At 54.8% G+C, this 21,179-nt stretch overlaps 2 protein-coding genes across 4 annotated transcripts in view; one reads left to right on the top strand and one right to left on the bottom strand.

The window, feature by feature from the left end:
• The window catches only part of NRBP1 (nuclear receptor binding protein 1), a 40,835-nt gene extending 35,360 nt beyond the window's left edge, over window positions 1–5,475 (bottom strand). For all 3 annotated transcript variants that reach the window (XM_086460357.1, XM_086460356.1, XM_086460358.1), the window contains exons 1-2: window positions 5,444–5,475; window positions 4,994–5,216 (exon numbers count right to left, since the gene is read on the bottom strand). In XM_086460357.1, coding sequence (XP_086316483.1) covers window positions 4,994–5,200 — 207 coding nt within the window. In that variant the 5' untranslated portion in view covers window positions 5,201–5,216; window positions 5,444–5,475. The remainder of the gene's footprint in view (window positions 1–4,993; window positions 5,217–5,443) is intronic.
• A 1,046-nt stretch (window positions 5,476–6,521) lies between these two features.
• PPM1G (protein phosphatase, Mg2+/Mn2+ dependent 1G) overlaps window positions 6,522–21,179 on the top strand; it is a 23,060-nt gene continuing 8,402 nt past the window's right edge. Inside the window, exons 1-2 of the mRNA XM_086461803.1 lie at window positions 6,522–6,641; window positions 11,800–11,869. Coding sequence (XP_086317929.1) covers window positions 6,522–6,641; window positions 11,800–11,869 — 190 coding nt within the window. The remainder of the gene's footprint in view (window positions 6,642–11,799; window positions 11,870–21,179) is intronic.

Here is a 21,179-nt window from a genome sequence, read left to right as displayed (position 1 = left end):
AAAGTCTTGGCTTATGCAATCATACAGCCATTTCCTACCCAGAAAAGGTATAGGAAGAAATCTGGTCGATAGATAGCTATTAAACACAGGACAAACCACAGGACCATCTCAGTCTGTGAACGGTTAAGTCTCTCTCACTAACACAGAATCACAGAATAGTTGGGGTTAGAAGGGACCTTAAAGATCATCTGGTTCCAAGCCCCCTGCCATAGGCAGGGACACCTTCCACTAGAGCAGGTTGCTCAAAGCCCCATCCCACCTGGCCTTGAACCAGGGAGGGGTCATCCACATGAGCTTCTCAAGCCCAACACAGTAATACTGGGCCGAAAGTTAGATAGATTCTGCTGCAGCAGAGCACGAGTTTTCCTACAGTTATGTCTGGGCCACTTTTCTGTTTGATCTGTGTAGCTCTCAGGGACAGCAGGCAGAGTCCAAGCTCTCAGTTTCAGGTTTAATACCAGCCAGCGGCAGGAGTCTAAAAATGAACCATGAGCATGTCGCTGCAATCCTTCTCTATTAAGAAGTTTCTATTCCTAGGAGGCACAGCAGATAATTCTGAAGATACTTGGACAACCCAAGAAAAATACATTACGTGTGCATGCTGACTGAAAGAAGAAAATGGAGTGTGACACGGGGACAGCAGAAAAAGAGGTTTTTGTCAGAGAGAAAAGACAAAAGAAACCAAGGCAAGCACAAGCTTGAGAGCCTGTCAGCCTCAGTCTCTCCCTTCCACAATGCCCCTAACCTCATGCTGTGTGTCCTTTCTCTGTGCCTCTCTGCCACGAGACAAGATTCTCCTGTTAAAGGCTACCTTCAGCTCCTTGCAACCAGGGACACGGTTACAATTCCAGAGAGGGATTTGGCCCAGGTAGGAAAGCAATACAGTCCGCAACGCACCAGGAGCCCCACGCTTGCCACGTATGCACAGCAGCATGTGAGAGCAGATTGTCACAGTCCCTGCAGGGCTCAGGACAGAAGAGAGACGCCTGAAAACACCCACGTTGGTTATACAGTACAGGAAGAAGCAGCGCGACACTAAGTCTTCTCTTCTGTTGACTGAACAACTTACACAAGGTAAGTATCCTATGGGACCAGGCACGTTTACCCTCCACCCTCCCCCTCGTCTTACCCTGGCAGCAACTTCACCCTTCAGGTATATCAAAGCACGACCACATGCACTACGCAAACGAGCAAACTTTGGGGAAGGTAAGCATTCTCTAGTTAAAATAGGTTCCTAATTTGCAGTTTCACAGCAGGATTTAAAAGGCTACTCCCAACCTTCACAGCAATTATACGCCTTCCACTACAGAAGTGCCCTCTCTATGAAAAATTACAATCAATGCAACCTTTTTTCACAATCTAAGTTTAAGCAGGATGTAGAATAGCTGGAAGGGACCCACAAGGATCACGTGGTCCGACTGCCCGGCCACTTCAGGGCCGACCACAGGTTAACCCGTGGTGCTGAGGGCACTGCCCAAACGCCTCTTCAGCACCGACAGGCTCGGCCGTCGGCCACCTCTCCAGGAAGCCCCTGCCAGGGTCTGACCACCCTCTCGGTAACAAAGTGAGCCGTGAGGTCGCCCCTCAGCCCGGCGCAGGGTGCTCGGCCGCCCCTCGCAGGACGTGCCTGCCAGCCCCGTCACCGGCTCGGTCGCCCTCCTCCGGGCGCATCCGAGGCCCTTCGCACCCTTCCGAAACGGCGGGGCCCCGCACCGCGCACGGTGCTGCCGGCGAGGCCGCTCCAGCGCCGAGCCCAGCGGAGCAGCGAGGGCGGCACGGCCAGCCGGGTTTGCCCTCCCGGTGCCCGGGCGCTGCTGGCTCCTGCCGAGCTGCTGCCGACCAGCACGCCCGGTCTCCTCCTGCGGGGCTGCTGGCCAGCCGCTCCTCTCCCCGTTCAAACCCGCGCCCGCTGTTCCTTTCCCCCCGTTCCTGCGCCCGCCGGGCCTGTCAGCATTTTAAGGCACGTTGGTCGCCGTAGCTCAGCCCGGCTGCTGCAGCTAAAGGCCGACCGAGCAGCTCACGGCCCTGCCAACCGGCTGCGCTGCCGCCGAACCCCCCGGCGGGCCGCAGCCGGCCGGCGAGCCCGCTCCGCGCACAAACGGGCGCACCGGGCCCGACGCGCCAGCGAACGCCCCGGGGCCGCCGAGCACCCGCGGGTCTCGAGCCGCTGCAGCGGGACAGCGGCTACGGGGGCGAGCAAGGGGGGCGCGGGCAGCGCTCCCGCCGCCCCCGGGCCCCTTCCCGAGCACCGGCCCCGCCGCCAGGGCGGCGAGCAGCCTATGGGAGCCGGCGCTGGTGATGTAACGCTCCCCGCCCCCTGCCATTGGCTGGAGCAGCCGCCCTTCGGGGAGCCGCCCCGCCCGCCCGGTTCCCGGCCGCGCCGGCGGGGCGCTGGGCGCTTGGCGGGGACGGGGCTCCCGAGCGCACCGGGGAAGGCAGCGGGGCCGGCACGGCCGCCCCACGGCCATCCCGCGCCCAGGAGCCGCCGCGGCGGCGCTGGCGAGAGGCAGGCGAGCTCGGGAAGGGCGGCCGGCGCCGAGACCCGCCCGCTGCCGGCGCCGGCCCGAGCGCCCACGGCCTCCTGCGCGCCCGCCGGGCCCCGCGGCGCAGCCCCGCCGTTGCCTCGGGAGCTGGACTGCGGGGAGCCGCCAGCCGCCGAACAACCGCAGGACGTCAAAAGCGGGACTGCTCGTTCCCGCCGCGCACCGGAGGGCGGCTCAGAGCGGCGCGTCCGGGGGAAGCCCCGCTACGCGCTCCACCGCGCCCCGTCCGTCCGCGGCCAAGCGTGTCGACCCTTCCCCGGGCCGTCCCGCCACGCCGCTCCCAGGGCGGCCGCCCGACTCGGCGCCCGAGACATTGCCGAGATGGCAAAAGCACCACCGAGGAGGGCGGGCAGCACGTCCCCTTCCCAGGGAGTAGCACCTCCTCCTCCTCCTGCCCGTCCGCGGGGCTGCGCTGGCCGGAATCACCGGCATCGCCCGAGCCTGTCACAGGGACCATGCCGGTGCGGGAGACCCCTCCCTCTGGCGAGCCAGGGTGCGCAGAAAGTAAAGCTGCTGTTCCAAAATAAAATTTGTTTTGGAATATCGGCAACGGGAGAGTTTACTGCAGGGAACAAGATCCGTCCAAAAGCCGAAGGCAGCAAAAAGAGCGTGAAGTCATACGGTTACGAGGAACAAATGCCACTGCACAAGCTTGGGCCTAATCAAGCCACAAATTCACATGCAAACCTAAGAGACAAAACAGAATCTAACTGCATGATCCCCAGAAACGTGTGTTTTCCATACACACTGAGACACAAGGCCACATGCAGGCCTTATATCGCACCCGCAGCTCTTATATCGCACCTGCAGCTCCTGCAGGGAGGCGGTGCAACCTTGGCGGATGAAGGCTCAAGAACCAGAGGCCCTGAGTTTACCCCAGGTCAGTCAACAATTTGTTCTGTGGCCTTCAACAGTCATTCCTCTCTGTAAGGTGGAACAAAGCCCATACATCTAACATATAGAGGCGGCTTGCCTTCCAACCAACCAGACACTCTCATTCTGACGGCAGAAGACAGTAATTCAGCCATGCCAAAATAATAAGAAACCCCTTGTGTTTGGGCCTTAATTTGTCCGCAGATAGGGAAACTGAAACCCAAAGAAAACACTAGAGCCTACCAAATCTTACTTTTTATGTAGGAGAGTACAGAAAAGGAAGGAAATTTACCTTTCTGTGTCAAAATGATCAGTATTAAATAAAACATATTGAAAAGCCTACATCAACTGAACACCAGCTTTGTTCCCCAACGTCTGCCAATTCAGCACAGACACAGGAAAAAAGCACTTGGGGCTATCGGAAGGAACACACTGTGGAGGGCAGACTTAAAGCTTCACACCGATACACTCCCCAGGGCAGCCCAAGCCGCACAGCTTTACCAGAAAAGGTCCATTCTCACTGCACCACTAGGATCTGGCTTAGGTGAACAAAACAAAGACAGCCTTCAGGCAAGCAAAGGTGAGGAACTGCAGGGAATCCTTGACCTTACTTTGACCTCCAGATTTACATCAGAATAAGCGTCTCCACCACCACCAGCAGAGTTTGAACTACTCTGTGTCTGCAAAGAGGGGTAAAACAGCCGAACCTCTATGCTCAGCCCCGAACCTCTATGCTCAGCCCCGACTTGGCTGAGAAAAGCTACATCAGCACTTGTGCCGCAGCACGGAAGTGAGCATTTTCTGTCTCTCAGCAGCTACCACAGCTACACCGCTTGCCCGGCCAGAGCAGGTTTCACTGAGCCAACCCGAGACAGAAACCAGTTTGTGAAGGCAGCCACCAATAAGACAAACAGAGCACAGCAACTAGCAGGAAAAGGGAGAGGTCCAAAGCAGCAAGATCTAATCTACTTGTGCCTTCACACAGGGCAGTTCTGATGCACGCATCGCTAAGGGGATGCAAGTAGGACCAGGCAAGAAAGACGCCTGGATGAACGGGCTATGCTTTATCCTGACCGAAGGCTTCAGAGCAAACCAAAACCACGGTGTAATTCAAAAGCTGAGAACGGGCAACTGGCTGCCTCCGCAGCAGGTACTGTTCGCTCCACGCTCCCCAGCCAACACCAAGGACTACCTAGTCACCGCTCCTTGTTATTCCCAGAGCCACAGAACTGTGCAGTGAGATGCAGCCAGGAGGGCTGGGGGCACTCCTTGCTCACGCGGCAGCAGCTGGACCTGACACCCCCCGCATACAAGAGCCTGCAGGGACAACTGCATGCCGCGCTCTGGCCCCGACGCTCCCGAGGCCGAGGAAGGCCGGCCCACAGCTCACCAAGGGCCACCCACCTCTCTGCCGCCCCTCGCCGCTGGGGTCGGGATTGAGCCGGAGACAGGCAGAAGGAGGACAGCCGGCGGGGCAGGACAAAAGGCCGCCCGGGTCCCGCGCCCCCCCCCCCCGGCTCGGTAAGGACTCCCACCACACCCCAGTCCAGCCCCAGGAACCAGCTCCCGACACTGACCTCCTCACGCCGCTTCTGCCAGCGGCCGCACGGCGACTCCTCGAGGATCTCAGACTCGTCCTCGCTCTCCTCCTCCTCCTCTTCCTCCGGGGGCGCCGCGGAAGTCACCGGCGCAGACACTGAGGTCATTCCCGGGCCAGACGACGTGGACTCCGGCTTCGAGTCGGAGCCGCCGCTCGGCACCTGCTTGGACTCGCCCTCCGACATGCTGCGGTCACACAACCTGCGGGCCACAGGCGCGGGCCGTGAGGCGAGGCGAGACGGCTGCAAGACCAGGCCAGGCCAGGCCAGGCCCGGCCCGGCGGGCCAGACCGGGCCGCGCCCGCCGGGCCTGTCAGCCGGGGCCGCGCCCCGGGCCTGCTGGCGGCGCCCGGCCGAGCCGGCTCCGGCCCTAGGCGGAGGGCGGCAGCACAGGGGCGTTGGGGGGGTAAGCAGGGGTCGCACACTTACCGGGCTCGCCCGGCACCTCCCGGTCCCCAAGCGCGTCGCTACTCCGCCGACGGGCCGCGGCCGCCAACCGCCGCGCTGCGTAACGCGCCGTCCGGGGCGGGGCCTCCCACCCGACGGCCAATCAGATGCCAGGAGCGTGCCGTCAGCCTCCGTGAATTGGCCAGTGGGCGGAGCTCCAGGTACATAATACAATAGGGGGCGCCCACGCGCTCACTGTGCGAAGGGCCGTGGGGCAGGGCGGAGAGGGCGGGGCGGCCTGGCCCCATGCGGTAGCCAATGAGAACCCGAGAGAGGGGCCACCAGCCGCCGCTGATTGGTCAATAGGCGGGGCTGAGTTTATATAAGGTGATGGGGCGCGCTGGCGGCTCTGGCTCGTGCTGTGGGGCTGCGCCGCCGCGGGGCTGCTCCGCGCCACGGGCGGGCGGTGGAACGACCGACCTTGAGTCCCCTGTGCCCCCCTCTGCCCCCTCCCTGCCACATGACGCGCGTGCCCCAAGTGCGGCTGTTCCGGGGCGGCCTCCGTCTCCCTGGGGCGGCAGGGCGAGCCGGCACCCGAAAGGCTGCCGCATCCCCCGAAGCGCGACTGGGCCGGCCCGGGGAACCCGCGGCGCTGGGAGGAGGGAGCTGCAGGGCAGAGGCGGGCCGCGCTGGGCAGTCCCAGGCCGGGCCCGTGCGCCGCTGAACGGCTGGGGCGGAGGAGGGGCAGCCGAGCCCCGCGGGCCGGAGGCCGCCGAGCGGAGCGCGCTCCCGCCCCTGTGCCGCGCTAGCCGCCGCCCGTCTCTATGGTAGGCGTTTCCGGCCCCTGCGCCGCGGCCGCGCGGGCTGAGCGCCGTCCCCCCGTGGCGACTCTATAGCCCGCGCTTCCGGCCGCGCGACTTCCGCTCGGCGGCTCCGCGGTGGGTGGTTCCGCCGCCCGCGCTGCCTCGCCGCCCGCCCTGGGCCGCTCGCGCCCTCCGGTGCCGCCCGCTACCGTCCTGCCGCGCGCGGCCCGGCTGCCGCCGCCGCATCCGCCGCCGCCCCTCCGCGCAGGGCCGCCGCGCCGGGGGCCGGGTCCGCTGGCGGAGGCCGCCGCGGCGCCATGGGCGCATACCTGTCGCAGCCCAATACGGTGAAGAGCTCGGGAGACGGGGCCGGGCTTGGGCCGCGCCCGCTCCACTTCGGCTTCAGCGCCATGCAGGGCTGGCGCGTCTCCATGGAGGTGAGCGGGGCACCAGGCGCGGGCCCCGGGGGGGGGTGAGGGGGGGCCGGGCCGGTGGCGCCGGGCGCGAGCTGCCGCGGAGCTCCCGCAGCTGCGGGCCCAGCAGGGAGGCGTCCTTTCCCCCGGCCCTGTCTCGGTTCAGGCGGGCGGCGCGGCGGTCCCGCCGGGGCGGGCGGGCGGTCGGTCCGTCCGTCCGTCCGTCCCTCCCTCCCTCCCTCCCTCCCTCCCTCCCTCGAGGCGCTGAGGCCGCGCCGTCGGAGCGGGGAGGTGCTGCCTCTCCCGGTGCTGCCGCCGCCTTGCTGGAATGCCCGTCGGCTGCCGCTGGTCCCGGCCCCCGCGGGGACCAGAGGGAGAGCCGCCTGGCTTCGTGGGGGCACGGCGCGGGTCCCCGCCGGGGTGCTCCCGGCGCGTCCAGCCCAGAGGGAGCCCGGCGGGAGCAAGAGGCTTGGGAGGAAAAGGGGAGGAGGGAACAGCTCGGTGTTGGGGGTGAGGCACGGAGTGAATGCGAGTGGAAGATCCTCAGGCAAAATCCCAGCTTTTCTTTCTGAAAATAGAGTATCAATCTCTCTCTACTCTTTCTCTCCCTGTTTTTACTTTTTCCCTAGGCCAGTTTATTGGATGAATTCTCATTGCTGCTCTCAGGCTCCCACAGCCAGTCCTGTCTGCCATCCCACCAGCTAGGCTCGTACTGGGCACATGAGTTATCGCGGGGTAGGTGGATACCTGGCGGCAGGAGCCAGGCATTTGCCCACTTGTTGGAACTACTTTGTAAAGCTGCTTGTGCGAGGGCAGTGCCGAGCTGCGGGCCTGCTTCTCTGCCTTGCCAGCAGTTCCTTTGAATTGAACACCCTCCGTGAGCACCATTGATGTGGTGCTTTACTGTCCCTTCTGGGCAGCCAGCAAACGGGCTGAATTAGTTAAGGACGGACACTGGTCCCAGCAGCCTGCCCCGGGGTGCGTCTTCGCTGAACACGGCCAAGCAGCCTTCTTGTTTGTAGCCCTTCGGCTCGTTGGGAGAGGGTGTCCCGTTCAGACTGGCCGGCATTGATTTTTGCAAATACGGTTTCACGAGCCACGCTGTCAGACACTTTGCTGCTGCTGACATGTCACAGCAGTCTTACTGGTAACAAAACAGCGACCAGGTGTTTCCTCCTTTCTGTGTGCATCAGCGCTCTGTGAAGCCATGGGCTCTCATCTCCAGGGCCGAAGAGGCAGGAGAGCTGGTGCTTGTGCTCTTGAGGGGCTGTCGGAGCGTGTGTGCGCTTAGCTGGCTGTGACTGATAGTGTCTCAGCAGGTCCATCCTGGTGACCTCTGGAGGGCTGAAGTGGAGGCACAGAGACATTCCTGGAACGCTGAGGGGATGTGCAGTGTAATCTCCGCAAGGCGATTAGCTCGAGTAAGAGGCTGAATGCAGGCTTCGGTGTTCTGGCATCCTTGGTGCACTGAGGCTGGAAGAGTTTTAAGGAGACAGGCTGGGAAGTGGCAGAGCAGAGTCGCCGCTGGTTGTAATGCTGGTGGGCTGAAGCAGCCCTCCCACAGGTGGGACGTTGGCTCGTGATGTCGCTTGTTTGGGGTCTGTTCTGCTGCTGTTGACCTTTATGGAAATTGGATGAGGCCCAGAGCTTGCAGCTGTGTTTTCTGCACTAGCTGGCACCTTTGGTTTATCTCCCTGCTGGCAGAAGCAGTAGCGAGGCCGTTGGCAGAGACGTGGTTTAGCTGTGTTATCAGGAGCAGTGAGAAGAGGGCAGGAGCGCTTGTGTTACGAGTTGAACCTGTGGCAAATTGCTTCTAAGTCGGTGATGGGGAGAAGCATGTGTTGTTTCACACGCAGCCCAGCAGAAGTTCTGTGGCATTGTCTTGCATTCCAGTGCTACGTGTTCTTCTCTGGGTCTTGTTTTTTTTGTTTTCTTCGTGGTTAACTGTACCATCGCTCTTCTGTAAGGCTTGGGGAAAGTTCTGAGCAAATGTTTACACTTAAGGCTTTAGTTATGTGTCACGTTAGTGAAGCCAGTTGGAGTGTGTACCAGTGGTAGGACGCAGGCACTTTTGGGTAGCAGAAGTTTGTGTAAAGGAGTTGTCTGTTGCCTTTAACTTACGTTTGAGGAGCCCCCAGGTGAGGTAGGTGTACAGGGCTCTGAAGAAATACTGTAATAAAAGTCCATTCTTAGTCTAGAGAGGTCGTTGCTTGTGAGTAGGGAAATGTATTGGACATGAGGGACCCAAAGGGTGATACAAAAAAGCAGCGTTAGGTACTCTGAGCAAATAAGAAAAGGGAAAAAGCTGAAGGCAGCTTTATGGTACGTAGAGGAGTGCTCTGGGATGAAGCAAAAGGTGCAGGAGGCACTTCGGAGGTATTAGGATGGGGCCTCTGTGAGCTCTGTGGTGCTGTTCTGACCCTGTCTCTGAGATGAGACAGCAACAGCAGTGAAGTGTGCAGCTTCATTTCACTCCAGGGCCCAGAAAAAAAGCCCTTGCTTCAAAAATAAAGCAAGAATTTGGTTCAAACTATGGAGACTTGTCAATTAACTCCCAGTTTTAACTTGTTTGCTCATTTCAACCGAATTTGATGTTTGATGTTTCAAACATACTGTTTTTCAGTACTGCTATGGTAACCACTGAGGTAGCTGAGGGGACCTAGAGTGCCGCCCTTGAGGGAAGGCTAGGCAGCGGAAAGCCGACCTCCAGCTCTCAGTCAGGGGAACGTGAGATCTTCGCTGCAGGGAGCTTCCCAGGCCTGGAGGCAGGGATGGAGACCCGGAGCTGACAGCCCTGGTGCTGGCAGCACAGGGTGGTCGCGGTCAGCCCGGTGCTCTCCCAACTGCTGGTGGTGTCGGAGGTGCCGAGGACCAGCGCGTGGCCCAGCTGGCAGAGCCTTGGCGCTGGGCAGTGCAGAGCGGGCCTGTGCGCGGCGTGGGAGCCGAACCCTCTCCTTCCGACGCGTGCCGGCCGCATCCGTCTGTCCTCCGTGACTGCGGCACCCCGGCCCGGGGTCAGGCGAGCTGCGGTGAGCGCTCTGCCAATGGAGGGGGGAGGCTGGTTTTGCTGCCGATACTGGGTTTCCTCCCCAGCAGCATTTGCATTACTTGCTCTAATTAAACGGCTGTTTAGTCACCCGGGACTTATCCCAGTTACTTCATTGTGGTTTTGCTGTCTCACTAGCTTCTGTAAATGCTCTGAGAAGCGAGCAGAGAAGTGCTGGTTCTTTGTTTATTCTTTCTTTCATTCGCTAGCTCCTGTGCTTAAATTTCCTGCGTTATAATTCAGAGTATTTTTTTTTTCATTTTGAACCAAGATTGTAAATTACCTGTTGGGACACTGGTTTCATCACGCTGGCAGGGGTTTCATTGCACTAAGTGTGGCATAAACCCAGAACTTCTCTTCTTCCATTTTCCTTAGCACTTGGTAGAAATTGCAGGGAGATGGAGTTCTCTTCCTAGAAGATTGTGGGACTCGGGAGGGCAAAGAGCTCTTATCCAAGGAGTCCTACAGTAAAAAAGTAGAAGAGCTCCACAGTTGTTTGGCTGGGCAGCAAGTGTAGCTCTGTGCGTGCACAGAGATTTTGGGTTGTGGCTGGCGATATGGGCACATCCAAATCTTTGAGCCAGCCGTCTTGGGGTAAGCACAGTGTTTTGGGGCAACTGTAGCACATTTAACTTCAACATGGTGAACTTGAACTACAGCAAAGAGACCAGATCACCTTGTGTCACATGATTGTTCTTGAACAAGAGCACATGGGGTGCGGTCAGGCTGTAAATTGGTAGTTTAGGGCTTGCACTTTAAGGAATATTAGGAGATTAGTTGGGCAGGGGGAGGGTTTAAGAGAAAGATTCGGCTCATCCATCGGTTCTAGGCTTTGCACTGGAATGGCCAAGTTTAGTTTGCTTACCCATAGGGTGATAGAGGTCAGGCGCCTGGCTGTGAAGTCTGGGTGGTGCCACCTTCTGCTGTCCTTGAGAGACCTTGTGGAGGGAAAGGTTCTCAGTGTATACAGCTTATGTTGCTGACCTTTGTAGTTTGGGAGCATGCACAGGGAAAGGCTGGCTGCAGTCTGATATTTAGCCCAAAACACCCCTGGGACGCACCTTCCCTCTCGTTTGCCCCTGGAGATCTCGAAGTTTCTGGTCAGTCACCAGAACCAAGTTGTAGGTCTTACCTCAGTCAGCGGTACCCGGGTTTGTACTTTGGTGTTCACACTTAGTTATCTAGCAGCTTGTCCTTTGCTTCACTGCTCAAAAGGCACCCGAGAGAGGCTGGGCTCTTCGCCTTGCTCGTCAGGTAGCTGTGCCTGGGGCCAGCAGTGCCCTCCTGGGGTATCCCCCGTGGCAAGAAGAGCAGGAAGGAGCCTTTGTCCCGAGAGAAGGTTTTCCAGCCCAGTTGTTTGCTCTGACTGGATGCAGCAATCCTGTGCCCTGCAAGGCTGCCTTTCGTCAGGCTGCTCGGATAGAGAGCTGCTGCCGTCTGTGACCGTGTTCGCCGGGACGAGCAAAGGCAAAGCTGCGGCTGGTTGAAGGCATGAGGTCAGGAGGCTCCATATGTGACCTCCTGGCTTTGTCAGTGCGTCCGAGTGGCTTTTCAGTTTGCATGGCTCTCGTTTGGCAGGAACTGTGGGAACGGCCAGACTCCACAGGTCACACTGAGCCAGTTGCGTTTGTCTGGGGGGGAAGTTGCCAGTGTATTGGTACCAGTATCACTTGTATTTCTGACATTACGCTCGGCTTGGCAGCTCTCAGCCCAGGTTCTGTGCGATAGACGCAGCCTGCTGCCTCGTGTTCTTTAAGGGCTGTGAGCTACTGCAGTGACAGCCCTTACGGGGACCGTGAGCAGAGGGATTCGGTTCTGGCTTGAGCTTGGCTGCGTCTGGAGTTGTTGTACTGAGGATCTGAAGGGATTCCCGGTACAATTGCATGGTGACAAGGCTGGCTTACTGCTCTAGCACAGAGAGCACCATAATGCTGAAGGTCCATGCTCCCCTTTGAAGATGAGTGCTCGCCAGGTAAGCTTTTGGGAATGTGAGAGGAGGCTTTCTTACTGTTCTCGCTCTCTTTCCAGATTTGAGAATCCGTGCGTCAGTGCTCATAGCCTCCCTGATCCTTTCTCCCACTTCTCTGCGGGGCCTGGTGCAATCCATGTCATGTGGGCTTTTGCTCTCTCTTTCAGGATGCACACAACTGCATACCCGAGCTGGACAGCGAAACAGCCATGTTCTCGGTCTACGACGGACACGGAGGTAACTGCATCCACTGCGTTCTCGCCAGAGTCCTTCAGCGTGCCTCTTCTGGGCTGCTCGATGGCTGCTGGGGCCAGCCTCTATCTATCATTAGAAATCCTGCTCCTTCTTGGGAAGCATTTTCTTTGATAGATGTCGTCGACTGAGGTTCTGTAAGTTTCTTAGGGTTTGTAGAAGGAAGGTCATGGTTTGATACAAAGTTGAAATGAGATTTGCATTCCGTCTTCTACAGTTCTTAAGAATGGCTATTTTCTGGGTGGATAAGCTAGACAGGATCGTCACAGAAGAGTGGCAGCGAGAAAAAACACATGGCATTGGACCAAAGGTCTGACTTGAGTCAGTATGTCCTGGTGGTTGCCAGGATTGGTTGCCCGAGGAAAGGGTGAAAAACCACAACCAGCAGATCCATTCCCTGACGTACCTTCCCAGCTTCCATTCCCCACATAAGGGCTTCCTGAGCTAAAGGTTGCAGCCGTTCGATCTTATAGACATACTTGAGTCTTCTTGATAAACTAACTCTTTGTGGATTTGACTAGTTGCATTTTAAACCAGGTTTATATGTTTGGGGATTATTTTCAGAAGAGGGCTTTTATAGAACTTTATTATTTGAAAAAAGACTTTGACCTAAACCTGCCACCTGATAATTTCACTGCGGTGTCCCCAACACTTATGAGAAGTTAGAGAATAATCACTCCGTTAGTGCTTTCCATTTTCAGAATTTTGGACTCCCTGTCCGTTCTTCAGACAAGAGTCCTAGACTTGTCTCTGGCCGTACAGCTGAGTCTGTGCTGTGAAATAACAGCAGCGCCCGTTTTCTGGCCATGAGGTCAGTTGGCACGGTCTGGCCATGCTGATGCTGTTAAGCTGTCCTAGCATTTAGCGTAGCGTGGCTGCATCCAGACTGGCTCTTGGTCCCTGGTTCCTACTAGATCCTGAACTGTCTTCAAAAATTGGGAGGGTGCTGACTAGCTTGTGCCAGAATTGCTCCATGGATCGTTCTGGTGATTTTTGGCATCGGTGGTGAAATGCCTGGGCCGTGGAACACGTTAGGCTGCTGGTGCAGGCATGGATCCCAAGCACTGTGGTGTGCCACACCTGTGATTATATTTGTTCTTTTTTTGGACATAGTCTAGCTCCGCAATGTGCTTTTAGTTAGGCTGACTAGAGCTGCCTGTACCTTTCAAGTTACAGATATACCGTGAATTTGTCGTGACATAAGTGTTTTCTGCTTTGTTCCTGGTTCCTTTCCTAACAGTTCCGAACAGCGTGTTAGCTGTTGTGATACAGATAAACTGTGAGGTGACATTTTTAGAACTCTGCCCCAGTTTCTTCCAGATCTTTCCTTAAGTGGTCATAGATGGTTTTGAGTCCATCCAATGTGCATATGGAGGTTGGTTGTCTTTTCTTTTTCTCATGTTCTTGCCTTTGCCAGTGAGGAATTTCATCTGCCAATATCACGTAAAAAGCGCAAGGTCCTGCTGTTAAATTTTGCACGTTATTTTAGTTTTGCTCATCCTGAATGATCCGTCACTTCTAGCACCCCTTTTCCAGATTATTTATGTAGATGTTGAACAACGTAAGTCTTGGAGGACCTCTCCCCGTGGCCATCCTCCATTTTGAAAACTGTCTGCTTCTGTCAAACTTCTTTTCACATGGCAGCTTAGTGTGTAAAACGCTCGATGATTTATTTGAAAGCTTTTTGAAAATCTATGTGGAGCAGATCAACTAAACTGCCTATTTCCTCCTGCTCGTTGAGCAGTTCGTGGCATTCCCTGCTGTATTTAAACCCCTGCCCATCCTACCGTATGTATCCACGTATCTGCTAATTCTGTTTATTACAACTTTTGCTGTTTGCTGTGTTCACACACCAGACATGCTGGTCTGTAGTGTTGTGAGCCCAGGTTCCACCACTTTCTGAGGCTTTTTAATTTATTTTTGGTATGATATGTATGACTTTAATTTCTCTGATAATGGAGAAGATTCAAGTGGAAGGTTACATACCACGGTTAATAATTTCTCCCTTTCCTTTAGAACTGAGTTACCTAATTCTGCCGATTTGTAAATAAGTGTTTAAGACCCTTTTTTGCAGTAGTCCTTAATAAAAAGGTCAGCCTGAGTAGGTAGCTGAGTAGTAGCTCCTCCAATCTCAGTCTGAAGCATTCAGTTTTAATGTTTTGAAATTATTTTCCTCCTGAACTTTGTCTTGGAGTGTGCAGAGACTTGGGTGGAGCACCTGATGATATCCTGAAGATACGGGTTGGTTCTGAAAGGCAGAGAAGGACAGAGGAAAAATGATATGGGGATTTAGCAACTGTTCAACTTAACGTTCTTTCTTGCACAAACTCAGAAACCATTTGTAAGCCTCTAGCAGATGTGAAGACAAGTAGCATCTAGCCAAACGGGTCAAGAAGGAATGATATCAAACTGATCTGTTCTTCTTTAAGATCAGTGTGCTAGTTTCTCACCTAACAGGAAGGTCTGTTTCAGGTGCTGGCTTTTAGAAAGACTTTGAACACTCTTATGACACTCCCCTTAGTACAGGACATCAAGTAACGTGGTTTGGGTTTTTCAAATACAGTAGGAAAAATTTGAGATACACGTTAGGGAAGGCATTAATCAGCACAGCAAAGCACTGACACGGTTTTCTAACTTGTGTTTTAGATTTCCAGTGGTTGAATCTCTACAGCTCTTCCTAGACAGCCCTTGTCAGGAAGGATACGGATATAGTTGAACCTGACTCTGACGAACAACTTTTGACCATCCCTACTTTTGTGTGATTTTATTGATGCATTAGTTCTTCAGTTTGAAACAATGTCTCAGGTCTGTCCCTTATAAAAGAAGGTTTTAGGGTGGGAACCTCTCTGAGCTTTGTTAGCTGCCAGCGCAAAAAATGAATTTAGCTTTTCTTTTATACCTTGCTGATCTATCAGTCTTAAACTCTGCAGTAAGCTTCCTGCTCCAGGTGGGTGGGGGAAAAAGTTTTATTATTGTGTTACTTGAAAAAGCACGGTGTTTGGTTTTTGGTTTTTTTTTTTCGTATTTAGCTTTCCATTTCACTTATCAGTTTTTCTTTTATGTTTTCCTCCTGTGGACAAGACTTCCAGTTTTTGAAAGATGCTGCTGGTTTTTTGCCTTCCCCAGTTTCCTTTGTACTTGCCCTGCTCTCCCTCCCCCCAGATCTTGGAGAATGATACGTGGGTGCTTTGCACCCCCAGTGTGGTGTTTCTGATCAATCTGTTGCTGTCCACGCAGGCTTTATCATTTTAGCTGTTTCTTTTAATTTCCTTTCAGTAAGTGTCTTCATTGATGGGTAGCTCCCCCTTTTTCGAGGTCAACATTATCATAGTGAGGTTTTCTTTTTGCTTCTGCCAGGGTGTTTGAACATGGCGAGCCCTGTTGTAATTTTCTTCCAGTTTGTGTGCAGAGCGATGGATCTTTCTTGCCCTGTTCTTGGTCGTCTTGCCTTCTGGTCTGCCTTAACATTCTGCCCCCCTGTCATCGTCTCAGGGTGGGAGTTAATGCTTTGGTTTCAAAATTTTTCTTTTCCTGTTTTGGCACGGTATTCCAATCCATAGGGATTCTGTGACATTTGTTGTTAGCTAGTTTTTTTGTTATTTGACTCTAAGCTTTCTTTATTTTATATTCAAGTGGTGTGTATGTGTCTAAGTACAGATCAAATCTTGGAGTGGGATCTGCTTTCAGCCTTGTGAAGATGAGATAGGATGGGTTTGTGCATGTACGTGCACTGAAAAGGATTGGATCTAGGAACCTGTATCTCTGGAGGCCTCTTTCTTGCCTAGGCTTCTGCCCTGCGGCTGCTGCCTGTTCTTGTCTTCACATGTCCTATTCCAGCCTGTGCTCCTGGAGACACAGAAATCATACTGCCGTGAGATTCCAGCTGGGTCTTAGGTGCTCTGGAGCCAGCCTTGCCCGAAATGCTGAGATAAATAGACTTTGTTCCATGTTCCATCTGACTGTGACTCCTGCCTTTAAAACGGAGCGAGGTGCAGGTTTTGGCAGTGGCATCCAGCCGTGTAGACACTCGCTCCGAGGCCGGAACTTCCCGGGTACCCTTCACCTTTCCGCGCAGTCGTTCAGACATCCTGGAAAGGCCACGTGCTCTTTCGCAAACAGAAGCAGTCTCTCTTTGTGATTTTGTAGGAACATGAAAGGACACACTCTGGAGAATCCTCCAGATAGTTGCTTTTTCGCTCAATTCAGTGCTACACATTCTATGTTTTACTTTAGCCTCCTGAAGACCTTCCTTGTACTGCATCCGTGTCATGTTAAGCAGGAAATGCCGCCGAGGCTTTGGCATTACTTAGCTGGATGCTGCTCCTCTAGAAAACATTAATAAAATGATTCATGGAGACTTTGCGAGTTTTACCGTGAGTTTCACGCTGGAGACGTGGAAGGTGTGATCCTGGCTTCATTGTTGGTTATGCATTGTGGTTATAGCTGAGTAATTGTGTTCTCTAAGTGCTCAGCCCCTGAAGGCTTTTGAAGTCCCTGACAGCTGAAGTCACTCCACACCTACGGGTGCCAGGCTCTGCTTTTGTACCTCTGCCTCTCCTCTGTCCCGCTGCTCGGGGAAGCGTGAAGAAGTGGAAATTGCGTTTGGTAAGGATTTCTTTTCCCTGCTGTCCTAAAACTGTCAGCACCAGGACTCCTATTGCCATTCAAAATGCACCTTGGAGTGTGCAGAGCCCTGTCTGGAAGTTAAAGGCAACAGACTTCGTTCCTCCCTGGGGAGAGACAGTCCTGTGGTCTTGCCCACCTTGGTGAGGGGAAGAGCCCATGTGGCAGTTCCTCACACTTACCTTGCTGTGCTGTATTGTACTCATGCATGCACCTTTCTCTTGCTTGAACAAAATTGTTTTCTGGGTGTTTGCATCTTTGGAAAATTCGTTCTGTTTTACTGCTTTGCAGGTCAGTTTTGTGCTTCAAAGAGCTCTTCCCAACTTTCACCATTTTGCTGGAAATGTTATCTCAAATGCTTGTTACAGGTGAGGGCACCCAGGGCCATTTGCTGTAGGTCTGCTTAGGAAGCTCTATGCCCCTGAGCTCTTAGTTCATTGCTGACAGGGGATTTTGGGGCTTTTAGTCGCTTCTGATGCCCATGAGTGGTTTTGGGAATATTTTATCCTGGTGGATTGCCTGTTGCTTCTCTATACAGCTGTAGTAAGAGTGTGAGTTTGTGTGTATAACACAGTAACTGCAGAAGTGAGGGAAACTTTGAGACAGTGCTGTAGTAGGTGAGGCACCATCAGAGAAAAGCAGCAAGTGGCTGTAAAAAGCGTGGGGAAGTCTTTTGCGGTGAGATCTTTGTGGTCTGTCCAGGGAGTCAGGATTACTCAGTCGCAGCTGGTGTCTCTCAAGTAGTTGTTCTTCTCCCTAATTCTGTGCGACAGGGTAGGAGTATCATGGGGCTCAATGCTTTGCTCCCTAGTGGAACTGGCAGAGGAGGACCTCGGTGAAGAGCGCCAAGCAGGACTGAGGTGTCTAAATCAGCCTTCGTAATTAGCTGGCTCTTCACCCCTGCTGCTGCTGCCGTCATCCTTGCCCTCAGAGGGAGGGGGCTTGATACTTAATGAAGACGAGACCTTGGTAAAATGTGATGGGTGGGCTGATTTTGGCATAACTGTAACCCAGCCCAGGGGTACGTTACATAATGAACTGAGAGGAGCCGTTAGCATCTGCTGGGTAATCGCGCTGATTGCACCCAGGCTGAGATCAGGCTCCCTCGCCACAGCTGCCCAGGTCGCAGAGGGTGCTCGGTGTGCAGGTCAGGACCTTGGGTGGAGCAGAGCTTCTCTATTGTGCTCTCACAAGGGCTTTGTCAGTGGGAAAAACCTGGTGGGTTTCTTGCTGCAACAGGTCCGGAAGTGCTGAGACAGAATGTTTTAGTCTGTCTGTGTGTAGAAGATTAATTTCCTTGAGCCAGTTCAGTTTCTCTGGCCAGTGTGGCAGCAACGTGCTTTGAGTTACTGACTCAGCTTATAAAACCCGTTAGATCTCACTGTGACTGCTGTGCGAGCAGCTAGACCTGAGGTCTGCATGCTGGGCGATAGCTGCCTCCTGTGCACTAGAGGGACAGACACCTGTTGTTAGATTTGAGAGCTGCTTTTGGTGGATCGTCTTCCACAGCCAGGGGACTCCAAAGGAGAATCCTGGTTTTCCAGGTTAAAACACTGTAAGTGAGCACCTTTGTATCCTCTGACCAAGGGAGATGGGGCACCGCCATGACCAGTTCTGCTTACAGAGGTGGTCTGTTTTGAGGGTGAGCTGCAGCTGATGAAGAGAGAAGCCTAGGAGCCTGGCAAAAGGGTCCCGTGTGAAGCCTCATCAGTTTGCAGCAAAGCGTCTGTTGTGACACCTGTGCTGGAAGCAGCAAAGGTTTCTTGTCTTCTGTGGCACCTGCAAATTCTCCGACAGTACTTTGTCTTTGGGTAGCCACAGTCGGGCGCATTGGACGTTCCCGGGTCACTACTGAATCTCAGTGTTCCTGTTTCAAATCAGTGGCTTGTTTAACTGCCAGAGCTTTTTGTGTCAGGGCTGGCTTCCTGCTTCTGTGGTGCCAGAGCAAGGTCTTACTCTACGGCGCTGCTTTGCGCAGTGCTGCCAGGCATGCGGCAGGCATCTTCCCGCAGGCTGTGCTCCAGCCCCATGCCCTGCCTGCTGACAGGGGGTGTCCTGGGGCCAAGGCTGCAAAGCTGTTGCTGGCTTTCTCAGATCAAGCTACTTGTTGCTGTGAAGAAAATCCCTTGTCCCTAGTTGTGGCAGAAAGATCACAGCGTTCGGTCATCTCTTCCATCTGGCGGGTGATCAGATGTCCACACTGGTATAATTAGATCTGTCAACTGCTCCCAGCAGCACGGATTGCACAGAGCTGCTGCCTCATCTGCAGACCCCACTGGGCAGGGGCAGGGGCGCCCTTCGGTCGCTCTCTTCCCCCTCTCTGATCTCGGCAGGTAGCTGCAGCCAGCCCCTTCTGCTGGAGCAGTTACCTGGTACGAGCGATGCAGGCTTTTACCCACCCCGTTCCTGCTTAGCGCTGGCCGAAGACCCTCGGGGAAGCCTCTGAAGAGCTGCAGGGCTTGTGTGCCGATGCCCTGCCCGTGTCTGTCGTACGCTCTGGTGACGCGGTTCAGTGCCCCGGAGAGTGTCAGAAGGAGACGAGTGAGAGATGTCAGCGCCATCGTGCTGGTCCAGACTGGGCAGACAGGAGGGATGGCAAGGTGGAAGGGAAGCTGGAGGAGAACGCAGGTGCCCCCTGCGGTGACCGTCAGCCAGGTCAGCAGCGCGCTGGGCCTGTCTCCTGTCCTGTGGTCCCTGCTTTGGGATTAGGTATTCCTGCAGTTTCCCTGGGTTCCCTCGTCGGGCTGCTGAGGCACGCTCGATGCACCGCCTTGCTTGCCGGCCAAGCCTTTACATGGGAGCCGTCGCCGTCGTGTCTCGGCCGAGTCCCGGAGCTTGCCTGGAACGTCTGTCTCTGCCCGTGGCAGAGGCTGCGCCCCTGCAGCGAACTGCCCCGCCACCTTTGGGCTGGGCTGGTCCGCTCGATCCCTGTCGTACGAACAAGGACGTAGCAGCTGCCGGGGTGCTCTGCGAGTGCTCAGGGCTACTGTTTCACGCCTGCTAAGTTAGCTTCAGGTAAAAGCAGCCTCAATGAACGGACGCACGTAGTGTGTTCCTGCCCTGTTCCAGGACCGTCTCGTGGTGCTGGGTGGCTTTCTGCTGCGGTCCAAGACTCTGCACGCGTTTTCCTCGGTAGCCGCACCTCTCTGAGCAGCCCCCGCTCGCTGCCCCCAGTTCCTCAAGTGATCTGGATGACCCGTCACTGTCATTATTCACCACTCCTTCCATTTACAATTTTCTCAGAAATTTTGTTTTGTTTTGGCTCCTTGATGAAAATGTTAGGGTGTCGTCTGGAGCCAGTCCTCAGGACTGCATATAAACACATCTTCTCGTGTGATTTGTTCAGTTTCATCTCATGACTGGTAGCTGGCCGTTACTTACCCTGTTCTGCATGTGCTGTCTTGAAAGTTTAACTTTTTAATCAAAATGCTGTCTTATGTACAGGTATGTATGTTTAAGTTATACATAATATAAATGTGCATTATATACCTTACCAAAGTCCGTTACATCAGCATGCTTAGTTTTATCAGCCAAAATCCCAGTGTCTTTAAGAGCAGATATCAAGTTGGATTGGCAAGATCCGCCTCCACAAGCCCCTGTCAATGGACATTAATTGTCTGTCCTTTTCATCTGAGATCCTGTAAGGTCCTGCCAGCCTTTTGTTTTTCTGCCAGGTCTGTGGCTGTCAGGTATTCCCTTTTAAGTTCTCATTAAAATGCTAGGGTCGCTGCTATTTTTCTCTCAGATCACTTATTTTTCTGTGATCTTCCTTTTTTGTTTCTCCTCCCCTCTTCCTCCCACTCGGCGTTTCTGAGAGCGCGGTCAGAACCGAGCTCGGTCTCTTTGTTGTCTGGATCCGTAGCATTGAACTTTTTGCAGCGCTATTTCAACAGCAGCCGTTTTGCAAAGTTTCTGTTCTTTGTCAATGGCCGCTTGATCCCTTCTCTGTAGGCACGTTGGAAAAGTCCCTGGTCTGCTGTTTCTTTCTTTCTCTCAGTCTCACCATCTCTTCACTTCCCGCCGTGTTCCCCCTGCCTCTCCCTTAACTGATGGCTGGCTGCTTCCCACCCATCTCCTGGTTCCCCCTCGATTCCCCTTCACGGAGCTGTGCTCCTGCCTGCTTTACTTCTCGCTGTGCCCAGCTGTCTGCACGGCCTGGGTTTGGCTGGCGGCAGGGAGGAAGCTGGGCTGTGCTGGTGGAGGTCGAGAGCTGCGGGGCTGCTGTAAAACCCTCGGGCTGTGGCCAGGAGGGACGGAGCACGCGTGGCTCTCGCCTCGCCTAAGGCTGTGGAGCACCGGCAGCGTGCGGAGGCTCAGCCCGCTCGTACGGCTCCTCCCTGCCCGGCTGATGGAGAGCGACTCATCCAGCACGGACTTACACACGCTGCCGCGCCCTGCGGCTGGACCCTCCGCCTGCCTGCCGTCTGCCGCCCCTCTGCCACCCTGCTGGGGCTGTCGGTTTGTTTCTCAGTTTCTAGCTCTATTTTTGCTTTCTCATGTGAACCTGTGAGCCAGGTTCCGATGTCCTACATCGCTCTCTGCCTCTCATATCAAAACCTAAATTACTAGACTGGTCTCTTACAAGTTGCACTGTTCTTTCTGGTCCCCCTTGCTGAGCTGAGCTACAGAAATTCACGATCCCTCGCTCTGTTTGATCGTCTTCCTCTGAATA

The sequence above is a fragment of the Leptosomus discolor genome, chromosome 2, assembly GCF_034619465.1.
Source record: "Leptosomus discolor isolate bLepDis1 chromosome 2, bLepDis1.hap2, whole genome shotgun sequence".
Classification (NCBI taxonomy): domain Eukaryota; kingdom Metazoa; phylum Chordata; class Aves; order Leptosomiformes; family Leptosomidae; genus Leptosomus; species Leptosomus discolor.
Note: the sequence above shows the minus strand (reverse complement) of the source record. Positions and strands in the feature narration are given on the sequence as shown.